This window comes from Boleophthalmus pectinirostris, unplaced genomic scaffold (assembly GCF_026225935.1).
Source record: "Boleophthalmus pectinirostris isolate CB_2022bp ecotype Guang Dong unplaced genomic scaffold, ASM2622593v1 HiC_scaffold_13, whole genome shotgun sequence".
In the NCBI taxonomy this organism is placed as follows: domain Eukaryota; kingdom Metazoa; phylum Chordata; class Actinopteri; order Gobiiformes; family Gobiidae; genus Boleophthalmus; species Boleophthalmus pectinirostris.
The window spans coordinates 1,023,921-1,050,610 of NW_026571036.1; the positions used below are offsets into that span (position 1 = coordinate 1,023,921).

The window sequence follows — 26,690 nt, forward strand, 5'->3', positions numbered from 1 at the left end:
CTCAAATGGGTGTGGTTTTGGAAGTGGGAGGAGTCTAAATCTCATGTGTGGGTGTGGTTTTGGAGGTGGGAGGAGCCTAAATCATGTGTGGGTGTGGTTTTGGAGGTGGGAGGAGCCTAAATCATGTGTGGGTGTGGTTTAACTCATGTGGGCGTGGTTAGGTGGAGTAGAAAAAGCCTGTAAACTGGAGCGGCGTTTAGTGTTTTGACATGATTTTATTCTTAACATGGACGTTCATAATTACAAAGATATTTTATTCTCGTGATTCCACCAGAGCAGTAGTGTGAGAGTCGTTACAGTGTTTTCTCCACAGATAAAGTGTTCCCATCGTCAGCAGCACAAATAAAAGCATCAAATCATAAAATCATAAAACCATAAAATCATAAAACGTCTCATTTTTTTACACAAACGTCGGCAGCCATTTTGTAGCGGCGGCTGCACTGGCACAAAATGTCCGCCGCGCGTCTCGCTGCGTAAAATGTATAAAGTGTTTCATTTAAAGATAAACGTATTTGCACAGGATCCTTCAGCAGCTTCAGAACGTTTCAAACCAGAAAAGTCGATACAACGAAAAAAAAAAAAGATTCAGAACAAAGTTAAACCCGCGGCCTCCTCCAGAGTCGGGTCACGGTTTAGTGTTTTAGAAACAAACTGGGCCCAGAACTGAACCAGAGTCCTGCTTTAAGACCAAACAGAGTCTGGTCTAGCCCCGGGTCCGGAGCCGGTCCAGAGCCGGTCCAGAGCCGGTTTCAGCTGAAGTGGGTCTGGGTGAGGTCCAGGTCGAGGTCGGGCGTGCGGTGGGGCGACGTGGGCGACGGCGGGCTGCTCGGGTTGGAGCTGTTGGACGACAGTTTGAACGAGTCCGAGTCCTGAAACAAAGAAGAAACCGTCAGAACCGGATCCAGTTTAAGACCCGACGTAATCCGGTTATGATCCTCGGGAAAGTCTCACCTCCAGGTCAGGGTCCAAGTCCAGCCGAGAAGAAACTCCGCCTCCGAAATCTAAACCAATCAGAGACAAGAGATGAGACATGTGAGGAACGACCTTATATGGTCACGCAGACGCTGGAGCAAACAGAGATGACATCATGTGACAGGTGTATGTGACAGGTGTATGTGACAGGTGTATGTGACAGGTGTATGTGACAGGTGTATGTGACAGGTGTGATGTGACAGGTGTGTGACAGGTGTACAGGTGTGTGACAGGTGTGTGACAGGTGTACAGGTGTGACAGGTGTATGTGTGACAGGTGTATGTGACAGGTGTGTGTGACAGGTGTGTGACAGGTGTGTGTGACAGGTGTATGACCTGAGGCTGTCCTGGTGATGTGGCTCTTGCTGCGTGGTTGTTGTGGTTGTTGTTGTGACAGGTGTGTGTGACAGGTGTATGTGACAGGTGTGTGTGACAGGTGTATGTGACAGGTGTGTGTGACAGGTGTGTGTGACAGGTGTATGACCTGAGGCGGTCCTGGTGATGTGGCTCTTGCTGCGTGGTTGTTGTTGTTGTTGTTGTTGGTGTCGACTGATGCTGGACAAAGGTCTGGAGCGACTCACTGGCTCCTGGTCCTGAGGAGAGACGCTCTGCAACCACACGGACGACAACACCGGGTCACTCAGCACCGGGTCACTCAGCACCGGGTCCCCCCTCACCACAGTCAGGTCCCCCCTCACCACAGTCAGGTCCCCCCTCACCACAGTCAGGTCCTCCCTCACCACAGTCAGGTCCTCCCTCACCACAGTCAGGTCCTCCTCACCACAGTCAGGTCCCCCTCACCACAGTCAGTCCTCCCTCACCACAGTCAGGTCCTCCTCACCACAGTCAGGTCCTCCCTCACCACGGGCAGGTCCCCCCTCACCACAGTCAGGTCCCCCCTCACCACAGTCAGGTCCCCCCTCACCACAGTCAGGTCCCCCCTCACCACAGTCAGGTCCCCCCTCACCACAGTCAGGTCCCCCCTCACCACCCAGTCAGGTCCTCCCTCACCAACAGTCAGGTCCCCCCTCACCACAGTCAGGTCCTCCCTCACCACAGTCAGGTCCTCCTCACCACAGTCAGGTCCTCCCTCACCACAGTCAGGTCCTCCCTCACCACAGTCAGGTCCTCCCTCACCACAGTCAGGTCCTCCCTCACCATGGGCAGGTCCCTGAGGATCTGCATGCCGTCTCCTGGTCCCATGTGTGAGATGTGGTTGAAGTTTGTGGGTCCTGAGATCATTTTAGAACGAAACTCTGGGTCCCTCAACATCTCCCTGAAACACACAAGTACAAGTACACAATAAATACACACAAGTACACAATAAATACACACAAGTACACAATAAATACACACAAGTACACAATAAATACACACAAGTACACAATAAATACACACAAGTACACACAAGTACACAATAAATACACACAAGTACACAATAAATACACACAAGTACACACAAGTACACAATAAATACACACAAGTACACAATAAATACACACAAGTACACAATAAATACACACAAGTACACACAAGTACACAATAAATACACACAAGTACACACAAGTACACAATAAATACACACAAGTACACAATAAATACACACAAGTACACACAAGTACACAATAAATACACACATGTACACAATAGTACACACAAGTACACAATAAATACACAAGTACACACATACACAATACACACACAAGTACACAATAAATACACACAAGTACACAATACACAATACACACACAGAAGTACACAAATGTGTACAATAAATACACAATATAACACATAAATAAATATTCACATTTAAACATTAAACCTGCAAACGAGACCAACACACAACTTCACCTTTAAAAATGTAAAGTTCCGTGTTGTTTGTTTAACAGTATTTACAGCTATACTGATAGTACTGATAGTACTGGTAGTACTGGTAGTACTGGTAGTACTTGTAGTACTTGTAGTACTTGTAGTATTCGTAGTATTCGTACCTTCTCTGTTGTTGTCGTTCTTCTTCGGGGAGTTTAAACAGAAATTTTCTTTTGCTTCGTGTTCGGACCATCAGTTTCCTGCTGCTCTCCGTCACCCCCGGCAACGCCAGCTCTCCCTCTCCCCAGACGCCTCCCTCTGCAACACACACACTGGTCACCACGGCAACTCGCCTCTCTAGCACCTGCCCCCCTTCACCTGTCGCCCCCCCTCACCTGTCGCCTGTCCCCTGTCTCACCTGTCCCCTGTCTCACCTGTCACCTGTCTCACCTGTCCCCTGTCTCACCTGTCCCCTGTCCACTGTCTGTCCCCTGTCTCACCTGTCTGTCACCTGTCCCTGTCCCTGTCACCTGTCTCACCCTGTCTCACCTGTCGCCTGTCCCCTGTCTCACCTGTCGCCTGTCTCACCTGTCTCACCTGTCCCCTGTCTCACCTGTCTCGCCTGTCTCACCTGTCTCACCTGTCCCTGTCTCACCTGTCTCACCTGTCTCACCTGTCTCACCTGTCTCACCTGTCTCACCTGTCTCACCTGTCTCACCTGTCTTCTGGAGGTAGATGAGTCTTGGAGGATCAGAGCTGAGCAGGTTCAACGATCCGTCCGAGTTTAAGGGACGCAGCTGAAAAAAACCACAATTAGAACCAGGACTAGACCAGGACGAGACCAGGACGAGACCAGGACTAGACCAGGACTAGACCAGGACTAGACCAGGACTAGACCAGGTCTGAGTACCTTTCTGATGGGGAGGGTCTGGAGCCAGTCTGAGGTCTGCAGGTCGTAGATGTCGACGCCGTAATCGGAATAAACGGTGAGATGAGACGAACTGGAACCTGAAGAGACACGAGGGTCAGAAACCAGGACTAAACCAGGACTAAACCAGGACTAAACCAGGTCTAAACCAGGACTAAACCAGGACTAAACCAGAACTAAACCAGGACTAAACCAGGACTAAACCCGGTCTAAACCAGAACTAAAAACCAGAAGTAAACCAGGTCTAAACCAGGACTAAACCAGAACTAAACCAGGACTAAACCAGAACTAAACCAGAACTAAACCAGACTAAACCAGGACTAAACCAGGACTAAAACTAAACAGGACTAAACCAGAACTAAACCAGGTCTAAACCAGGACTAAACCAGGACTAAACCAGGTCTAAACCAGAACTAAACCAGAAATAAACCAGGTCTAAACCAGGACTAAACCAGAACTAAACCAGGACTAAACCAGAACTAAACCAGAACTAAACCAGAACTAAACCAGAACTAAACCAGGTCTAAACCAGGACTAAACCAGGACTAAACCAGAACTAAACCAGGACTAAACCAGGACTAAACCAGAACTAAACCAGACTAAACCAGGACAAACCAGGTAAACCAGGACTAAACCAGAAACTAAACCAGGACTAAACCAGGACTAAACTAAACCAGGACTAAACCAGGACTAAACCAGAACTAAACCAGAACTAAACCAGGTAAACCAGAACTAAACCAGGTCTAAACCAGGTCTAAACCAGGACTAAACCAGAACTAAACCAGGACTAAACCAGGACTAAACCAGGACTAAACTAAACCAGGTCTAAACCAGGTCTAAACCAGGACTAAACCAGAACCAGAACTAAACCAGGTCTAAACCAGGTCTAAACCAGGACTAAACCAGGACTAAACCAGGGACTAAACCAGAACCAGGACTAAACCAGGTCTAAACCAGAACTAAACCAGGTCTAAACCAGGTCTAAACCAGGACTAAACCAGAACTAAACCAGGTCTAAACCAGGAACTAAACCAGGTCTAAACCAGGTCTAAACCAGGACTAAACCAGGACTAAACCAGGACTAAACCAGGACTAAACCAGGTCTAAACCAGGTCTAAACCAGGACTAAACCAGAAAACTAAACCAGGTAAAACCAGGTCTAAACCAGGACTAAACCAGAACTAAACCAGGACTAAACCAGAAACTAAACCAGGACTAAACCAGGACTAAACCAGGTCTAAACTAAACCAGGACTAAAACCAGAACTAAACCAGACTAAACCAGAACTAAACCAGGACTAAACTAAACCAGGAACTAAACCAGGACTAAACCAGACTAAACCAGAACTAAACCAAGGTCTAAACCAGAATAAACCAGAACTAAACCAGGTCTAAACCAGGACTAAACCAGAACATAAACCAGAACTAAACCAGTCTAAACCAGGTCTAAACCAGGACTAAACCAGGTCTAAACCAGGACTAATCCAGAACTAAACCAGGTCTCTAAACCAGGTCTAAACCAGGACTAAACCAGGACTAAACCAGATCTAAACCAGGACTAAACCAGGTCTAAACCAGGACTAAACCAGGACTAAACCAGGACTAAACCAGAACTAAACCAGGACTAAACCAGGACTAAACCAGAACTAAACCAGGTCTAAACCAGGACTAAACCAGAACTAAACCAGGACTAAACCAGGTCTAACCCAGGTCTGACTCACTGAAGGCCGTGGGGGTCCCTGCCCACATGAGTTCTCTGGTCCGGGACCTTCTGCCCTGGTGGTCCACGTAGACCCCGGTGTGGCTGAAGCAGAGCAGGATCTCGCTGGATCGGCTCAGCGGAGCGGCGTGCAGCGCGTCCAGGGGCGTCTGCGACAGGAAGACCAGACTGGGGTCCTGGGGCCAGACCAGAGACACGGGGCTGGACTCTCCCTGAAGAGCCAGGAGAGCGAAACCCCCCGGGAAACCCACGCAGATCCGGTCCAGGACCATCCCCAACCACTGGACCGGACCCGGAGCCTGGACCTCCCAAAGTCTCCGGTAGAACGGCTTGGACCTCATCAGCTCAAAACACTGCACCTGAAAGACCAGACCAGACCTGAGACCAGACCAGACCTGAGACCAGAGACCAGACCTGAGACCAGACCTGAGACCAGACCTGAGACCAGAGACCAGACCTGAGACCAGACCTGAGACCAGACCAGAGACCAGACCTGAGACCAGACCAGACCAGACCTGAGACCAGAGACCACCAGAGACCAGACCAGACCTGAGACCAGACCTGAGACCAGACCAGAGACCAGGACCTGAGACCAGACCTGAGACCAGACCAGAGACCAGAGACCAGAGACCAGAGACCAGAGACCAGACCAGAGACCAGACCTGAGACCAGACCTGAGACCAGACCAGACCTGAGACCAGACCAGAGACCAGACCTGAGACCAGGACCAGACCTGAGACCAGACCAGACCAGACCAGAGACCAGAGACCAGAGACCAGAGACCAGAGACCAGACCAGAGACCAAGACCTGAGACCAGACCTGAGACCAGAGACCAGACCTGAGACCAGACCTGAGACCAGACCAGAGACCAGACCAGAGACCAGACCTGAGACCTGAGACCAGACCAGACCAGACCAGAGAGACCAGACCAGACCAGAGACCAGACCAGACCTGAGACCAGACCAGAGACCAGAGACCTGAGACCAGACCAGAGACCAGACCAGAGACCAGACCAGAGAGACCAGAGACCAGACCTGAGACCAGACCAGACCTGAGACCAAGACCAGAGACCAGAGACCAGAGACCAGAGACCAGAGACCAGAGACCAGACCTGAGACCAAGACCAGAGATCAGACCAGAGACCAGACCTGAGACCAGACCTGAGACCAGAGACCAGACCAGAGACCAGACCAGACCAGACCAGACCAGACCAGAGACCAGACCAGAGACCAGACCAGAGACCAGACCAGAGACCAGACCAGAGACCAGAGAGACCAGACCTGAGACCAGACCAGACCTGAGACCAGAGACCAGACCAGACCAGACCTGAGACCAGACCAGAGAGACCAGAGACCAGAGACCAGACCAGAGACCAGAGACCAGAGAACCAGAGACCAGAGACCAGACCAGACCAGACCAGACCTGAGACCAGACCTGAGACCAGACCTGAGACCAGAGACCAGACCAGAGACCAGAGACCAGAGACCAGACCTGAGACCAGACCAGACCTGAGACCAGACCTGAGACCAGAGACCAGACCAGAGACCAGAGACCAGAGACCAGAGACCAGAGACCAGAGACCAGAGACCAGACCAGAGACCAGAGACCAGAGACCAGAGACCAGACCAGAGACCAGAGACCAGACCAGAGACCAGACCAGAGACCAGACCTGAGACCAGACCTGAGACCAGACCAGACCTGAGACCAGACCTGAGACCAGAGACCAGACCAGAGACCAGAGAGACCAGTGACCAGAGACCAGAGACCAGACCTGAGACCAGACCTGAGACCAGACCAGACCAGACCAGACCAGACCTGAGACCAGACCTGAGACCTGAGACCAGACCAGACCAGACCTGAGACCAGACCAGACCAGACCAGAGACCAGACCTGAGACCAGACCAGAGACCAGAGACCAGACCAGAGACCAGACCAGAGACCAGACCTGAGACCAGACCTGAGACCTGAGACCAGACCTGAGACCAGACCAGACCAGACCAGAGACCAGACCTGAGACCAGAGACCAGAGACCAGACCAGACCAGACCAGACCTGACCAGACCAGAGACCAGACCAGACCTGAGACCAGACCAGAGACCAGACCAGACTGAAACCAGACCTGAGACCAGACCAGAGACCAGAGACCAGAGACCAGAGACCAGACCAGAGACCAGACCTGAGACCAGACCTGAGACCAGAGACCAGACCAGACCAGACCAGAGACCAGACCAGAGACCAGACCAGACCAGAGACCAGACCTGAGACCAGAGACCAGAGACCAGACCAGAGACCAGAGACCAGACCAGAGACCAGACCTGAGACCAGAGACCAGAGACCAGAGACCAGACCTGAGACCAGAGACCAGAGACCAGACCAGACCTGAGACCAGACCAGAGACCAGAGACCAGAGACCAGACCAGACCTGAGACCAGAGACCAGACCAGACCAGACCTGAGACCAGACCAGAGATCAGACCAGAGATCAGACCAGAGACCAGACCTGAGACCAGACCTGAGACCAGACCAGACCAGAGACCAGACCTGAGACCAGACCAGAGACCAGACCAGAGACCAGACCTGAGACCAGACCTGAGACCAGACCAGAGACCAGACCTGAGACCAGACCTGAGACCAGACCAGAGACCAGACCAGAGACCAGACCAGAGACCAGACCAGACCAGAGACCAGACCAGACCTGAGACCAGACCTGAGACCAGACCAGACCAGACCTGAGACCAGACCAGACCAGACCTGAGACCAGACCAGAGACCAGACCTGAGACCAGACCAGAGACCAGAGACCAGACCAGAGACCAGACCAGAGACCAGACCTGAGACCAGACCAGAGACCAGACCAGAGACCAGACCAGACCAGACCAGAGACCAGACCTGAGACCAGACCTGAGACCAGAGACCAGACCAGAGACCAGACCTGAGACCAGACCTGAGAGACCAGACCTGAGACCAGACCAGAGACCAGAGACCAGAGACCAGAGACCAGAGACCAGACCAGAGACCAGACCAGACCAGAGACCAGACCAGAGACCAGACCTGAGACCAGACCTGAGACCAGACCTGAGACCAGACCAGAGACCAGAGACCAGACCAGAGACCAGACCTGAGACCAGAGACCAGACCAGAGACCAGACCAGACCAGACCAGACCAGAGACCAGACCTGAGACCAGACCAGAGACCAGACCTGAGACCAGACCAGACCAGACCAGACCAGAGACCAGAGACCAGACCAGAGAGACCAGACCAGAGACCAGACCAGAGACCAGAGACCAGAGACCAGACCAGAGACCAGACCTGAGACCAGACCTGAGACCAGACCAGACCAGACCTGAGACCAGACCAGACCAGAGACCAGAGACCAGACCTGAGACCAGACCTGAGACCAGACCTGAGACCAGACCAGACCAGACCTGAGACCAGAGACCAGACCTGAGACCAGACCAGACCAGACCAGAGACCAGACCTGAGACCAGACCTGAGACCAGACCAGAGACCAGACCAGAGACCAGACCTGAGACCAGACCTGAGACCAGACCAGACCTGAGACCAGACCAGAGACCAGAGACCAGAGAGACCAGAGACCAGACCAGAGACCAGAGACCAGAGACCAGAGACCAGAGACCAGAGACCAGACCAGAGACCAGAGACCAGACCAGACTGAGACCAGAGACCAGAGACCAGACCAGAGAGACCAGAGACCAGAGACCAGACCAGAGACCAGACCTGAGACCAGAGACCAGACCTGAGACCAGACCAGAGACCAGACCAGAGACCAGACCAGAGACCAGAGACCAGAGACCAGAGACCAGAGACCAGACCAGACCAGAGACCAGACCAGAGACCAGAGACCAGACCAGAGACCAGACCAGAGACCAGACCAGACCAGAGACCAGACCAGAGACCAGACCAGAGACCAGAGACCAGAGACCAGACCAGAGACCAGACCAGACCAGAGACCAGACCAGACTGAGACCAGACCAGAGAGACCAGAGACCAGAGACCAGACCAGAGACCAGACCAGACCAGACCAGAGACCAGACCAGACCAGAGACCAGACCAGAGACCAGAGACCAGACCAGAGACCAGAGACCAGACCAGACCAGAGACCAGACCAGACCAGACCAGACCAGACCTGAGACCAGACCAGAGACCAGACCAGAGACCAGACCAGAGACCAGAGACCAGACCAGAGACCAGACCAGAGACCAGACCAGAGACCAGAGACCAGAGACCAGAGACCAGAGACCAGACCAGAGACCAGACCAGAGACCAGACCAGAGACCAGACCAGACCAGACCTGAGACCAGACCTGAGACCAGAGACCAGACCAGACCTGAGACCAGAGACCAGACCAGACCAGAGACCAGAGACCAGAGAGACCAGACCAGAGACCAGACCAGACCAGACCAGACCAGACCAGACCAGAGACCAGACCAGACCAGAGACCAGACCAGACCAGACCAGACCAGACCAGAGACCAGACCAGAGACCAGACCAGAGACCAGACCAGACCAGAGACCAGACCAGACCAGAGACCAGACCAGAGACCAGAGACCAGACCAGACCAGACCAGACCAGAGACCAGAGACCAGACCTGAGACCAGACCTGAGACCAGAGACCAGACCTGAGACCAGAGACCAGACCAGACCAGACCTGAGACCAGACCAGAGACCAGAGACCAGAGACCAGACCAGACCAGAGACCAGAGAGACCAGAGAGACCAGAGACCAGAGACCAGACCAGAGACCAGACCAGAGACCAGAGACCAGAGACCAGGGACCAGACTGACCAGAGACTAGACAGACTCAGACCAGAGACTAGACCAGACTCAGACCAGAGACCAGACCAGACCAGACCAGACTCAGACCAGAGACTAGACCAGACTCAGACCAGAGACCAGACCAGACCAGAGACCAGACTCAGACCAGAGACCAGACTCAGACCAGAGACCAGACTCAGACCAGAGACCAGACCAGAGACCAGAGACCAGACCAGACCAGACTCAGACCAGACTCAGACCAGACTCAGACCAGAGACTCAGACCAGTGACTCAGACCAGACCTGAGACCAGAGACCAGAGACCAGACTCAGACCAGAGACCAGACTCAGACCAGAGACCAGACTCAGACCAGACTCAGACCAGACTCAGACCAGAGACTCAGACCAGAGACTCAGACCAGAGACTCAGACCAGAGACTCAGACCAGACCTGAGACCAGAGACCAGAGACCAGAGACCAGAGACCAGAGACCAGACCAGACCAGAGACCAGACTCAGACCAGAGACCAGACTCAGACTCAGACCAGACCTGAGACCAGACTCAGACCAGAATACTTTGGCCTCTCCCTTTATATACACACACACACGGGCCTCACCTGTCTCACCTGTCGGCGGGGCCTCACCTGTCTCTTGGCGGCGGGGCCTCACCTGTCTCTTGGCGGCGGGGCCTCACCTGTCTCTTGGCGGCGGGGCCTCACCTGTCTCTTGGCGGCGGGGCCTCACCTGTCTCTTGGCGGCGGGGCCTCACCTGTCTCTTGGCGGCAGGGCCTCACCTGTCTCTTGGCGGCGGTCACCAGGCAGGAGGCTCCGCCCGGGCGCAGGGTTCCGGTGGTCAGGGCCTGGCAGCCTTTGGTCTCGGTGAGTTTGACGTCGAAACTGGACTCGGATCCGTCCAGAACCTGCCAGGGCTGAAGGTGAACCTGCTTGGTTCTGCCGCACACCAGGACCAGCAGGTTCTCCCGAGGAACCAGCTCCACCTGCAGAACCTTCTTAGTGTCGCAGGCCCGGACGATCACTGGAACAGAACAGAACCGTCAGAACCAACGGAACCAAAGGAACCAACAGAACCACACAGAACCAACGGAACCACACAGAACCAGAGTGTGTAATATTTCTGAATGTTTCTATGAAAGTGAAAGTGAAAGTGAAAGTCTCACCGTCTCGGGTCAGTTCCACCACGAACAGAGCCTCCTCCGTCCCCAGAACCACACGCTCCCGATCTGACAGAACCAACACAACCACGTTAGACACGGACTGGACCAGGACCCAGACCAGGACCCAGACCAGGACCTGACCAGGACCCAGACCAGGACCAGACCAGGACCTGACCAGGACCCAGACCAGGACCCAGACCAGGACCAGGACCTGACCAGGACCTGACCAGGACCTGACCAGGACCCAGACCAGGACCCAGACCAGGACCTGTCCAGGACCTGACCAGGACCAGGACCCAGACCAGGACCCGGACCAGGACCCAGACCAGTAAAAGTACACAGTAGCAAAAGTATATTGTAGTAAAAATATTGAGTACTGCGGCGCTCTGAGTACTCTTTATGAGTACACAGTAGTATAAGTACACAGTAGTAGTATAGTAAAAGTACCGAGTACTGCGGCGCTCAGAGTACTCTTGATGAGCGGCAGGGCGGGGTCGTACACCTCCAGGGGGCGCTGCACTCGGGTCTGCAGGAGTCCGTTCTGTTTCAGCAGAACGTGGAGACTTTCCAGAACCTTCAGCCACTTCCTCTGCTCCTGCTCCGAGTCGGCCAGAACCAGAACCGAGACCGGACTCAGACTGGACTCACGAGACCCCACCTGCACACAGACCGGACCAGAACCGGGTCAGGACCAGGACTGAAACAAGACTGAAACAAGACTGAACCAGGACTGAACCAGGACTGAACCAGGACTAAACCAGGACTAAACCAGGACTAAACCAGGACTAAACCAGGACCCACCTGGACCTTGAAGATGCAGGGCACGTCTTTCCGAGGAGCATGGATCACATCAGATGGAAGCACTGAGCAAACGGAGAAGAACTCATCCCTGAAACAAGAACAGAACCAGGTCCACACCAGGTCCACACCAGGTCCACACCAGGTCCACACCAGGTCTACACCAGGTCTACACCGGGTCTACACCGGGTCCACACCGGGTCCACACCGGGTCCACACCGGGTCCACACCGGGTCCACACCAGGTCCACACCAGGGTCCACGTACCTGAGGTCCAGGACGAGGGAGGCGGCGTTTCCAGGTTGGGTGGTTTTTCCTTCTGGAACATCGTAGAAAAACAAACGACAGTCGGAGACGACGGCCCAGACCCTCTGCCACCCGCGCTTCACCCCACTGGGCTTCGGCACCTGCACAAGAACCAGGTCAGAACCAGGTCAAAACCGGGTCAGAACCGCGTCAGGACCGGGTCAGGACCGGGTCAGAACCGGGTCAGGACCAGATCAGGACCTCATCAGGACCGGGTCAGGACCAGACCTGGACCACATTAGGACCGGGTCAGGACCGGACCTGGACTCACCCGGACGTAGCCCTTGTAGGCGGTCCCGATGCCCCTCTGCACGTCGACGCCCGCCGGCCGCAGCTCCGACGGGATTGGACAGATCTGAGGGGCGTGGTCTCTGCAGGTCACATGACACACGAAGGAACAAACTGAAACACACAAAACAAACACGTCAGAACCAGAACTAAACCAGGACTAAACCAGGACTAAACCAGAACTAAACCAGGACTAAACCAGGACTAAACCAGAACTAAACCAGGACTAAACCAGGACTAAACCAGAACTAAACCAGGACTAAACCAGGACTAAACCAGGACTAAACTAAACCAGGACTAAACCAGGACTAAACCAGGACTAAACCAGAACTAAACCAGAACTAAACCAGGACTAAACCAGAACTAAACCAGACTAAACCAGAACTAAACCAGGACTAAACCAGGACTAAACCAGAACTAAACCAGGACTAAACCAGGACTAAACCAGAACTAAACCAGGACTAAACCAGGACTAAACCAGAACTAAACCAGGACTAAACCAGAACTAAACCAGGACTAAACCAGGACTAAACCAGACTAAACCAGAACTAAACCAGGACTAAACCAGAACTAAACCAGGACTAAACCAGGGAACTAAACCAGGACTAAACCAGAAACTAAACCAGGACTAAACCAGGACTAAACCAGAACTAAACCAGAACTAAACCAGGACTAAACCAGAACTAAACCAGGACTAAACCAGGACTAAACCAGGACTAAACCAGAACTAAACCAGGACTAAACCAGGACTAAACCAGGACTAAACCAGGACTAAACCAGAACTAAACCAGGACTAAACCAGGACTAAACCAGGACTAAACCAGGATTAAACCAGAACTAAACCAGAACTAAACCACGACTAAACCAGGACTAAACCAGGTCTAAACCAGGACTAAACCAGGACTAAACCAGGACCAAAGAAGATGTAAACCAGGTCTAGATCAGGTCTAGATCAGGTCTGACCCTCGCAGCCGTAGCCCTGGCGTGTGAGTCCGGTCATGATCGCGCTGCAGTGGCTGCACTGAGGAGGAGAACTGAACGTTTTGATGCTGAGCTGATGAGCGCGAGGCTGAAACACACAAGAGACTCAGGTCAGAGGGCTCAGGTCAGGGGGCTCAGGTCAGGGGGCTCAGGTCAGGGGGCTCAGGTCAGGGGACTCAGGTCAGGGGACTCAGGTCAGGGGGCTCAGGTCGGGGGGCTCAGGTCGGGGGGCTCAGGTCAGAGGACTCAGGTCAGGGGGCTCAGGTCGGGGGCTCAGGTCGGGGGCTCAGGTCGGGGGGCTCAGGTCGGGGGGCTCAGGTCAGAGGGGCTCAGGTCAGAGGACTCAGGTCAGAGGCTCAGGTCAGAGGACTCAGGTCGGGGGCTCAGGTCGGGGGCTCAGGTCGGGGGGCTCAGGTCGGGGGGGCTCAGGTCAGGGCTCAGGTCAGAGGACTCAGGTCAGGGGGCTCAGGTCGGGGGGCTCAGGTCGGGGCTCAGGTCGGAGGGCTCAGGTCGGGGGGCTCAGGTCAGAGGACTCAGGTCAGAGGGCTCAGGTCAGAGGGCTCAGGTCAGAGGACTCAGGTCAGGGGGCTCAGGTCAGGGGGCTCAGGTCAGAGGACTCAGGTCAGGGGGCTCAGGTCAGAGGGCTCAGGTCAGAGGGCTCAGGTCAGAGGTCGGGAGGTGACGCGGCTCGTACCTGGAGGGGTGTGTGGCCTGTGGCGGAGGGGGCGGGTCTTTCTGGGACAGGCTGTGATGTCACTTCCTGTTGCTCAGGTGAGGCAGCAGGTGAGGGGGGCGTGGCCTCTTTGGGGGAGGAGTCCAGGTCCGATGGCTGAGACAAAAGATCAGAGAAAAAAAACAAAGAACGTTTAACAGGGCCCAGGAGAGATCACTAGATTACTCAAACAAGGAAGACAGCTCCAACGTCTGAAGGTCTGAGACGAGGAACATGAGGAACATGAGGAACATTAGAACATGAGGAACATGAGGAACATTAGAACATGAGAAACAGGAGGAACATTAGAACATGAGGAACAGGAGGAACATTAGAACATGAGGAACATTAGAACATGAGGAACAGGAGGAACATGAGGAACAGTAGAACATGAGGAACAGGAGGAACATTAGAACATGAGGAACAGGAGGAACATTAGAACATGAGGAACAGGAGGAACATGAGGAACAGTAGAACATGAGGAACAGGAGGAACAGTAGAACATGAGGAACAGGAGGAACATTAGAACATGAGAAACAGGAGGAACATTAGAACATGAGGAACAGGAGGAACATTAGAACATGAGGAACATTAGAACATGAGGAACATTAGAACAGGAGGAACATGAGGAACAGGAGGAACAGTAGAACATGAGGAACATGAGGAACAGGAGGAACAGTAGAACATCAGGAACAGGAGGAACATTAGAACATGAGGAACAGGAGGAACATGAGGAACAGTAGAACATGAGGAACAGGAGGAACAGTAGAACATGGAGAGGTTCTGGTTCTGGTTCTGACTCACTTTGAAGCTGAGCTCCGGCGCCAGAGGAGACGTGTTGAAATACTCGAACAGAGAATCCTGAAAGTCCAGATTCAGACCTGAGGAAGACCACAGGATCAGAGCAGGACTAAACCAGGACTAAACCAGGACTAAACCAGGACTAAACCAGGACTAAACCAGGACTAAACCAGGACTAAACCAGGACTAAACCAGGTCTAAACCAAGACTAAGCCAGGACTAAACCAGGACTAAACCAGGACTAAACCAGGACTAAACCAGACTAAACCAGGACTAAACCAGGACTAAACCAGGACTAAACCAGGACTAAACCAGGACTAAACCAGGTCTAAACCAGGACTAAACCAGGTCTAAACCAAGACTAAACCAGGACTAAACCAGGACTAAACCAGGACTAAACCAGGTCTAAACCAAGACTAAACCAGGACTAAACCAGGAATAAACCAGGACTAAACCAGGTCTAAACCAAGACTAAGCCAGGACTAAACCAAGACTAAGCCAGGACTAAACCAGGACTAAACCAGGACTAAACCAAGACTAAGCCAGGACTAAACCAGGACTAAACCAGGACTAAACCAGGACTAAACCAGGTCTAAACCAGGACTAAACCAGGTCTAAACCAAGACTAAGCCAGGACTAAACCAGGACTAAACCAAGACTAAGCCAGGACTAAACCAGGACTAAACCAGGACTAAACCAGGACTAAACCAGGTCTAAACCAGGACTAAACCAGGTCTAAACCAAGACTAAGCCAGGACTAAACCAGGACTAAACCAGGACTAAACCAGGACTAAACCAGGTCTAAACCAGACTAAACCAGGTCTAAACCAGGACTAAACCAGGACTAAACCAGGACTAAACCAGGACTAAACCAGGACTAAACCAGGTCTAAACCAAGACTAAGCCAGGACTAAGCCAGGACTAAACCAGGACTAAACCAGGACTAAACCAGGTCTAAACCAGGTCTAAACCAAGACTAAGCCAGGACTAAACCAGGACTAAACCAGGTCTAAACCAAGACTAAGCCAGGACTAAACCAGGACTAAACCAGGACTAAACCAGGTCTAAACCAGGACTAAGCCAGGACTAAGCCAGGACTAAGCCAGGACTAAGCCAGGACTAAACCAGGACTAAACCAGGACTAAAGGAGGACTAAACCCGGACTCTCCAGGGGCGTACAGACCTGAGCTGGTCCGGTTCTGGTCCAGTTCTTTCTGTAGAGTCTCCAGTTGGTCCTGAGTCTGTTTGGACTTTTCCTCCAGATCTTTGACTTTACTGAAACACAGAGGTCAGAGGTCAGAGGTCATGTGATGGTGATGATGATGATGACTGTGACCCCGGCGTGACCCCTGACCTCTCCAGCCCGGCGCAGTGACCCTTGACCTTCCGTAGTTCTTCCTGAAGCAGCTGTTTGGCTCTGATCTCTGCGTCCAGAGCCGACTGCAGCTCCAACCGAACCGACATGTCCAACTTCTGAGAACGACGCACCTTCCACAGGGGGTCCTGACGGAACGACCCGGAACGTGAGAGAACAACAGAGAACAACAGAGAACAACAGAGAACAACAGAGAGAACAACAGAGAGAACAACAGAGAACAACAGAGAACAACAGAGAACAACAGAGAACAACAGAGAAACAACAGAGAGAACAACAGAGAACAACAGAGAAACAACAGAGAAACAACAGAGAACAACAGAGAACACAGACAGAGAACAACAGAGAGAACAACAGAGAACAACAGAGAACAACAGAGAGAACAACAGAGAACAACAGAGAACAACAGAGAACAACAGAGATCAACAGAGAACAACACGTCCTGCGTCTGTTCTGATGTGTGTTGTCGTTGTCGTTGTCGTTTTCTCCAGACTGTTTCCCCCGACAGGAGCTCGGCTCTGGAGCTGTTCTCTCCCTTTCCTCATGTTCTGCTGCAGTGGTTCTTCCTCTGCTCCTGTCGCCTGCTCCTGTCGCCTGCTCCTGTCGCCTGCTCCTGTCGCCTGCTCCTGTCGCCTGCTCCTGTCGCCTGCTCCTGTCGCCTGCTCCTGTCCACATATCTCGTCTTCCCCATGTGTTGTATTGTGTGTGTTGTGTATTGTGTGTGTTGTATTGTGTGTGTTGTATTGTGTGTGTTGTATTGTGTGTGTGTATTGTGTGTGTGTTGTGTGTGTTGTACTGTGTGTGTTGTATTGTATTGTGTGTCATGAGACACACCGATATATCGGATCGATATCTGCCCTGTTGAGTGGATGAGCCCAGGATCTCCACCACAGCCTCATGTGTATATGTTGATATGAGAGCGCCCTCTGCTGGACTCTGCTTCAATTCAACTAAAACTACAAACTCTACAGTGTTTCTAATCATAGTATCTGCAGTAGTAGTATTTACAGTAGTATTTGCAGTGGTATTTGCAGTAGAAGTAGTATTGGTAGTAGTATTTACAGTAGTATTTACAGTAGTATTTGCAGTGGTATTTGCAGTAGAAGTAGTATTGGTAGTATTTGTAGTACTCGTACCATGTTCCGGGGGCCCAGACTCGTCGTCTTCAGAGACTCCAGCTCCTCCGTCATTTTAGACGCCAGAGCCTGAAGGTAACCACGAGCGTCTTTCTCATCACTCACCCTGAAAAACAGTTTATTCATCTTCATAAACTCAGAGTTTGACACAATCAGTCGTTGGTTTGTTCTTGTTTTTATCCACAAATACAAATTTAATATTTGTCACTTGTATTTTGTTTTTTACAAATAGATGTGGATTTGTAAATGTATCTTTTTTCATTCACAAAAAAAAAGAAAAGAAAATCATATGTAAAAGTGTAAATTGTGTTTGTAAATGTGATTGACAGTTTTTCTCTGTGATGTTTTTTTGAGATTTTGTTTTAGTCAAATCCACAAACAGACGCACAGACTCACAGAGACACTAGAGGGCAGCACTGGTGCAGACACCACATGATGCACAAACATGTTGGATTTTTTTTGTCTGTTTTGTTTTGTTTTTACAAATGAAAAAATATAAACTTTCAAATCCACATCTATTTGTAAAAAATAAAATACAAGTGACAAATATAAAATTTTCATTTGTGGATAAAACATAAAAACAAACCAACGACTGATTCATGAGGCCCCCCCCCCCACGTCAGGCCCCCCCCTCCCCCCCCGCGTCAGGTGCCCCCCCCCTCGCGTCAGGTGCCCCCCCCCCCGCGTCAGGTGCCCCCCCTCGCGTCAGGCGCCCCCCCCCTCCCCCCGCGTCAGGTGCGGTCCTGGACGTACCACTGGATGATCTCGGCGATCTGAGCCTCCCAGTGACTCACGCTCTCCTTTTTGGACGAGAGCTCCTGAAGCTCCTCCTCCAGCTGCCGGTTCTGCTCCGTCAGACGATCCACGAAAGAACACAGCTAGAACCAGAACATCAGAACGTCAGAACACAGAGAGAACACAGCTAGAACCAGAACATGAGAACGTCAGAACACAGAGAGAACACAGCTAGAACGAGAACATGAGAACGTCAGAACACAGAGAGAACACAGAAAGAACCAGAACATGAGAACGTCAGAACACAGAGAGAACACAGAAAGAACCAGAACATGAGAACGTCAGAACACAGAGAGAACACAGAAAGAACCAGAACATGAGAACATCAGAACACAGAGAGAACACAGAAAGAACCAGAACATGAGAACGTCAGAACACAGAGAGAACACAGAAAGAACCAGAACATGAGAACATCAGAACACAGAGAGAACACAGAAAGAACCAGAACATGAGAACGTCAGAACACAGAGAGAACACAGCTAGAACGAGAACATCAGAACATCAGAAGAATATCAGAACACAGGTAAAGCGAGTAAGAAGGAGCAAAAACAAACAAGAGCAGCAGACAGGAGCAAACAGGAGCAGACAGGAGCAGACAGGAGCAGACAGGGGCAGACAGGGGCATACACCTTGTCGGACTCGGAGGTGAGTTTTCGGTTCTCTTCGCTCAGCAGACTCTTCTCTCTCTCATGTTTGTCCTTCAGAGCCGACAGCGCCTCCTCCAGGTCACTTTGTCTGAGAACAAGAACAAAGTCAGACTACAGCTCCACCTACAGTCAAAAAACACAAACTCCAGTCTAAAAACACAAACTCCAGTCTAAAAACACAAACTCCAGTCTAAAAACACAAACTACAGCTCCACCTACAGTCAAAAAACACAAACTACAGTCTAAAAACACAAACTCCAGTCTAAAAACACAAACTCCAGTCTAAAAACACAAACTACCAGTCTGAAAACACAAACTACAGTCTGAAAACACAAACTACAGTCTAAAAACACAAACTACAGTCTAAAAACACAAACTACAATCTAAAAACACAAACTACAGTCTAAAAACACAAACTCCAGTCTAAAAACACAATCTACAGTCTGAAAACACAAACTACCACTAGAAAAGTTACACCTTTAAAGATCACTATATTAAAGATTTTAGCAAAAAATATTCACATTTGTTTTCCCAGTTCAGTCATTTTGTTTTGTTTTTTGTCTTAGTGTCGTGATTGTGTCTTAAAATGGCGGCTGCACAGACCTGTCCTGATTGGCCAGCTCCAGCCGCTCCCTCAGGCTGCGCAGCTCCTGATTGGCCGACAGCTGTGCGCTCTCCGATTGGTGGAGCTGGGAGCGCAGGTCTTTGATCTCTGCACAGTGGGCGGAGTCTCGGCGCTGCAGCTCCTCCTGATTGGCCAGAGTGCGATCGAGCTCCGCCTTCAGCTGCCGCAGCTCCGCCCCCTGAGCCGGGTCAAGCTCCGCCCCCTGAGTCTGATTGGATCAAACACAGACATGACACTTAAAGCACTTTTGCTCAGCAGCAGTAGAGGTAGTAGTAGTACACGTAGTACTCGTAGTATTACTGTAGTACTCGTAGTAGTACTCGTAGTATTACTGTAGTACTCGTAGTATTACTGTAGTACTTGTAGTATTACTGTAGTACTTGTACCTTGGCGCTCTGCAGTTCTCGTCCAAACGCTTCGCTGTTTTCTCGGAGCTTCTTCTCTTTCTGAGCCTCAGAGCGCGACTCGTCCAACAGCGCCTCCAACTGCAACACAACAGAACTACATCATCTACAAGGCCGGGTTTAGACCAGGTTTAGACCGAGTTTAGTCCAAGTTTAGTCCTGGTTTAGACCGAGTTTAGTCTAAGTTTAGTCCTGGTTTAGACCAGATTTAGACCAGTTTAGTCCTGGTTTAGTCCTGGTTTAGTCCTGGTTTAGTCCTGGTTTAGTCCTGGTTTAGTCCTGGTTTAGACCTGGTTTAGACCTGGTTTTGGTTTAGACCGAGTTTAGACCGAGTTTAGACCAAGTTTAGACCAGGTTTAGATGGGGTTTAGACCGAATTTAGACCAGGTTCAGACCAAGTTTAGACCGGATTTAGACCAGGTTCAGACCAAGTTTAGACCAGATTTAGACCAGCTTTAGACCAGGTTTGGATGGAGTTTAGACCACATTAAGACCTGGTTTAGACCAGGTTTAGACCAGGTTTATACCAGGTTTAGAATGGGTTTATGCCTGGTTCAGTCCTTTTCTAGTCGCAGTTCAGTCCTAGTCCCGGTCTCGCTCCTCTCGGTCCCGGTCTCGGTCCTGACCTCTCTGACTCGGGCCTGCAGTCCTCTGCTGTCCTGCGCCGCTCTCTGCAGACTCTGTAGTTCCTCCTGTTGGTCTCGGATGGTCCGGTTCAGTCTCTTGTCGTTGTTTCGCAGCTGCTCCAGAGTCTGGGACACGTCACAAAGCTCCGACACGGCCTGTTTACGCAGTTTGTGAACGTCACGCAGCTCCTTCGACTGAGCGCGAACTCGCTCCAGAGACTCCTGCAGCTGCTGTGGACGAGAAGAAGAAGAAGAGGAAGAAGAAGAGGAAGAAGAAGAGGGTCAGACGTGATCCAGAACCCCAACTCACATGAAAGGTTTAGTTTCCCTTTGACCCGCTCTGACCATCATAAACACGTCCAACCACCGTCTGACGCTGCCCAAGAGGATGGACTTTTAATGTTTTTGTCTCCAAGGTTTTTATCAGTGGAAAGACGGGAAATAAACACGCGGTGTCAAAATAAACTTCCGATGCCCTTTCAAAATAAGTCAACTAAAAAACGACGAAAGCACACAGTGTCCAAGACTGGTTTAGTCCCGGTTTAGTCCCGGTTTAGTCCCGGTTTAGTCCCGGTTTAGTCCCGGTTCAGTCCCGGTTCAGTCCCGGTTCAGTCCCGGGTTCAGTCCCGGTTCAGTCCCGGGTTAGTCCCGGGTTAGTCCCGGTTTAGTCCTGGTTCAGTCCTGGTTCAGTCCTGGGTTAGTCCTGGTTCAGTCCTGGTTCAGTCCAGGTGCTGGGCAGGTGCAGGTCTCCAAGAAGAAGAAGAAGCAGAGAGAAAGAAAAAGAGAATAAGAAAAAGAAAATGAGAAAAAGAGAGAGAAAGAAAAAAAAAAGAGGGAGGGGCAGAGGTCAGAGGGTCAGAAGTCAGAGGGTCAGAGGTCAGAGGTCAGAGGTCAGTACCTTGTGGGCGTCCTCTTTCTCTTGTCTCAGACTCTTCACCTGTCGCTCGAGCGCTCGCAGTTTGGAGGCGGAGCTTTCGTCCTGACGCAGAGACACCGCCTCCTCCAGCTGCTTCTCCAGCCTATCAGAGTCTGCGGGGGTTTAAATGGACCAATCAGAGAAGAGGAGGGGTTTAAACGGACCAATCAGAGAAGAGGAGGGGTTTAAACGGACCAATCAGAGAAGAGGAGGAGTTTAAAATGGACCAATCAGAGAAGGGGAGGAGTAAAATGGACCAATCAGAGAAGAGAATCTGACCTGACAGTTTCTTCTTGAGGCGCTCGATTTCTTCGTTGAGTTTTTTAATCTCTTTTTCTCGAGACAAAACTCCAGACTGAGGCTGAGAAAACTCTACAACCACAAAAAGAGACGGAGAGAAAGAGAAAGAAAGAGAGAAAAAGAAATAGAGAGAAAGTAAAAAAGAGAGAAAGAAAAAAACAAGAGTAGAAGAGAGAGAGAGAAGAGAAAAAGAAGTAGAAGGAAAGACAAAAAAAAGAGTAAAAAGGGAGAGAAATAGAGAGCGGGGGAGAGAGAGAGGAAGAGAAAAAGAGCAAAAAAGCAAAAAAAGACAGAAATAGAGAATGAAAAAGAGAGAAGCAGAGAAAGAGAGACACATGTGTTACAGGCCTGTTTAACCTTATGAATAATAATAATAATAATAATAATAATACATTTCGGATCCAGGCTCAATTCACGATTTTGGGATTTAGAACAGTTTCTAATCAAGGAAGTTTAATAAAATCATTTTTCACTCGTTCCAAACTCGATTTTCAGTATTCGTGATTTTGTTGAGCGTCTCACGGCGTTGGGCTGGTGGAGACGCTGCCCCCTGGTGTCCGGAGTCTCACCTGACAGTTTCTGGTGCAGCTCCTGTTTCTCTCGCTCCAGTTTTTGGATCTTCTGCTCGAGCTCCGCCCCCCGGGACACGCCCTCACCTGTCACACCTGTCACACCCGTCACACCTGCCGGGCTCAGGCCACGCCCACTCGGACAGGTGTAGGTGAAGCCCACGAAGGGAAGCTGCTGCCCCGAAAAACTGCTGAGAGCCACAGGAGCCGAGACCTCCTGAAAAAAGAACCAAACCAGGTCTAAAACAGGTCTAAACCAGGTCTAAACCAGGTCTAAACCAGGTCTAAACCAGGACTGAACCAGGTCTAAACCAGGACTAAACCAGGACTGAACCAGGTCTAAACCAGGTCTAAAACAGGTCTAAACCAGGTCTAAACCAGGACTGAACCAGGTCTAAACCAGGTCTAAACCAGGTCTAAACCAGGTCTAAACCAGGACTGAACCAGGTCTAAACCAGGTCTAAAACAGGTCTAAACCAGGTCTAAACCAGGTCTAAACCAGGTCTGAACCAGGTCTAAACCAGGTCTAAACCAGGTCTAAACCAGGTCTAAACCAGGTCTAAACCAAGACTGAACCAGGTCTAAACCAGGTCTAAACCAGGTCTAAACTAAAGGTTGAGTCCATGTCATGTCCAGTCCAGGTCCAGGTCCGGTTCTGGTCCGGGTCTTACTGGGTTCTTGAGCGTCTCGTCGTCCACGTCGAAGTTGGACGTGTCCGTGGGGGAGGAGACTTCAGGGATGTACGGAGCCGCCATCGTCCGGATCCGGTCCCAGTCGATCCCGGAGAAGAACGGGTGATCCTGAAACGGACCCAGACACACGTGAACCAGACACACGTGAACCAGGCACACGTGACCACACACGTGAACCAGACACACGTGAACCAGACACACATGGACCAGACACATTTACTGTTCTTTTGTAAAGATTTGCTCCAAAACTTGACGTGACATCGCTCCGTTACCATAGCGACCACGAGGCCCAAACTCGCCGAACGTCCCAGAGACGATCATGTGACAAATATAAATATAAACACCACCTTTATTTTGTTGAAATCAGGTTTAAAGTGCCAGAAAAATGTGTTTGTGTCAAAATTTTGAACAGAATTCTCCCAGTGCGACGTCAACCGTCTCCACGTTTACACAGTGTTTTTTATTCTATACTTATTAATTGTTCTGAATTAAAATCTTCTCCTTGGAGTTTAATGGAAATAATTTTTTTTTTCTGTCATCTCGGTTTGTAGTTCGTCCACGGACACAAACACCATCCAAACTTTTCCTCCAGTGGTTCTGATAATTGGTGGAGTCGGATCAACGCGTCAGACGAACGACACGAGGAACATGAAGCATCAGCAGCATTTTAACAACAACAAACCACAAACACGATTCACCAAACAAACTCACTCACATCTAACATCAGAAGAAATTAAGATGAATTCACAGTTAGTTCATTAAGAAATAAGTGTTTACATGGACTTTTTAATGAGGAATACAGTTTTATTCAGAATGAAATAATTTTTATTTGGAATGAAATAATTTTTATTCAGAATAAAATATTTTTTTATTTGGAATTAAAAAAAATTTATTCTCAATTAAATAATTTTTATTCTCAATTAAATATTTTTTTATTCTGAATTAAATTATTTTTATTCTGAAATTTTTTAATTTTTTTTTTTTATTTAAATTTTTTATTTTTTTTTTATAAATTTTTTTTAAAATTATTCGGAATTAAATTATTTTTGTTCGTAATAAATTAGAGGTCAGACTCGGGGGGGTCAGACTCACTTTAAAGTCCTGGATTCCTCGGAGGCCCAGTCTGGACTCTCGGGGGCAGAGCAGACGCTGGATCAGGTCTCGAGCAGAATCGGAGACATCGGAGACGTGAGACGGGAAAACCAGACGATCCTGAGGAGAACAGAGAACATGAAGAACGTGAGGAACGTGAGGAACGTGAGGAACGTGAGGACGTGAGGAACGTGAGGAACATCAGAACACGAACTAAAGACCAACTGAAGACCAGAGTTTTACTCCAGCCCCCGTCGTGTTTCCTGTACGTCTGCGCTTCTCAAACACAAATCAGTCCAAACAAACTTCAGAGGCTCAGAGAAGAAACGACGAGAACCTGGACAAACGTCTGAGGAGAAAAGATCTGAGCTTAAAAAAAACTTTTCACATTTGAGTCGATCAAAGGTGTTGGAGACTGAGGAAAGTTACAGAGTGAGGCTTTAATTGCAGGTCTGTTCTCAAACACCTTCATGTTACCGAGACCCGTTTAAGTCCAGACCCAGATCAGAACCAGACCGGGGTCCAGAGAGACCGGACCTGCTCCAGTCCACATTTAGACCAAACTGGGCCAAGAGCCACGGGACCAGAGACCCAGAAACAAAACCCCAAAAAAGACACCGAGCGGTTTAACCAGGATCTCAACCGGTCTAGACGAGGATAAAGGAGCAGTTCTGATCCGGTCTACAGGAAGATCTGAGCCGGACTAGAGGAGGATCCGAGCCGGACTAGAGGAGGATCCGAGCCGGACTAGAGGAGGATCTGACCCGGTCTGGAGGAGGATCCGACCCGGTCTGGAGGAGGATCTGACCCGGTCTGGAGGAGGATCTGATCTAGAGGAGGATCCCGGTCTGGAGGAGGATCTGACCCGGTCTGGAGGAGGATCTGGACCCGGTCTGGAGGAGGATCGGGCAGAGCTGAGCTTTTGATGTGACACATTTTGGAAAAATGAAAATTACAATTTGGAAAAGTTTTGTATCTTTGAATCTCTGCATAAAATAAAAAGTGAAATGTTTGGGGATTATCGTCGTGTTATGAAGAATTTGATACAGAATTTTCCAGAAACTCCGGCTGAGTCGGGAAATGTGTTTTTGGGGCTTTACTGTTCAACAGGGCAAAAAAACAAACAAACAAAAAGGTGCCAAACGTGTGTGAAAAATATTTACAGTGGTTCAGGGGTAAAATTCTCTGTGGAGCCGTTTTCTGTTTTTCTGATCTGGACAAACTCTGAACTAGGGATGGGCAGGATTAATCGATGAATCGATAATTGATCATTAAGAATTTCATGGATTCCGTTGATTTTACTGGACAAACTGAATGTATGTGTGTGTGTCGTGACCAAACAGGTGTGTACATGTGTCTCTGCATCAGAAGGAGCGAGACACAAACAGTGGGTCAGTCTGTAACGAACCGAAGCACAAATGTGGATTTAACCAGGATTTGTAGAAGAAATTCCACACTTTCCGTTGCGTTGGGACAAGTGTGAGTCCATGTGCACAGTGGATAAAGCAGCACATATGTTTCTGTGTCCAGTGGGAAAAAGTTTTTCCAGGTGAGAGTCGCTCAATGTGGATGACGAGGCCCCGCCCCCCTCCCCCCGTACGCTGTCCTGGTTTTGACAAACACAAATCTGGTCACACTGACCTGTATTCACCTGAGTCATGTCTTTTAATCCAACACAAGTTGAACCACATCAGCGACACAAGAGCTGGAGTTTTTATCTTCACTTAGTTTAGTTAGTCTGTGGAAGTTAGTCAGTGGGTCAAACTGATGGTCAAGTCAGTTGTCAAAAGCTGGATCAGGGTCAGGGAGGTCAGGGGGGGGTCAGGGGTCATGGTCAGTGGTCAGGATGGGGGGTCAGGGGGTCAGTGGGGGTCAGGGGTCAGGGTCGGGGGGGTCAGGGGTCGGGGGTTCGGGGGGTCAGGGTCAGTGGGGGGGTCAGGGGGGGTCAGGGGGGGGGGTCAGGGGTCAGTGGGGGGGGTCAGGGGGGGGGGTCGGGGGGGGGGGTCAGGGGGGGGGTCAGGGGGTCAGGGGGGGGGTCGGGGTCGGGGTCGGGGGTACCTGGTGGTTCATGATCTTGCCGTATGTCTCCAGCAGCGACTCGGCATAAAACGGCGTCTCCCCGTAGAGCATCTCGTAGACGCAGACGCCCAGGGACCACCAGTCACACTCCGGACCGTAACGACCGCGCCCCGCCTCCATCGCCTGAAGGATCTCAGGAGAAATGTAGTCCGGAGTCCCCACGGCAACCGAGGAC

General features: G+C 50.6%; 1 protein-coding gene across 1 annotated transcript; it reads right to left on the minus strand.

Moving 5' to 3' along the window:
* Positions 1-195: 195 nt before the first annotated feature.
* Positions 196-26,690, minus strand: LOC110163855 (serine/threonine-protein kinase MRCK beta-like). Its single transcript, XM_055149131.1, has 31 exons — positions 26,495-26,690; positions 24,437-24,556; positions 23,324-23,452; positions 22,653-22,869; positions 22,063-22,155; positions 21,766-21,896; positions 20,868-21,098; positions 20,224-20,322; positions 19,816-20,045; positions 19,195-19,300; positions 18,524-18,648; positions 17,771-17,876; positions 16,614-16,762; positions 16,443-16,534; positions 15,263-15,339; positions 14,441-14,575; positions 13,729-13,834; positions 12,749-12,879; positions 12,439-12,578; positions 12,176-12,263; positions 11,822-12,032; positions 11,378-11,440; positions 10,994-11,235; positions 5,429-5,786; positions 3,691-3,788; positions 3,499-3,577; positions 2,963-3,098; positions 2,109-2,247; positions 1,456-1,579; positions 952-1,001; positions 196-869 (listed from the first exon to the last, which is right to left on the minus strand). Exons 1-31 carry the CDS (start codon positions 26,633-26,635, stop codon positions 750-752), a joined length of 4,266 nt encoding a protein of 1,421 aa, XP_055005106.1. The 5' UTR covers positions 26,636-26,690; the 3' UTR covers positions 196-749.

Coding starts and splice junctions, on each gene's coding strand:
- LOC110163855 (XM_055149131.1), bottom strand. CDS start 26,635: ATGGAGGCGGGGCGCGGTCGTTACGGTCCGGAGTGTGACTGGTGGTCC. Junction 22,870..23,323: donor ACGAGACGCTCAAGAACCCA/GTAAGACCCGGA, acceptor TTCTTTTTTCAG/GAGGTCTCGGCTCCTGTGGC. Junction 3,789..5,428: donor AGGGACCCCCACGGCCTTCA/GTGAGTCAGACC, acceptor GTGTCTCTTCAG/GTTCCAGTTCGTCTCATCTC.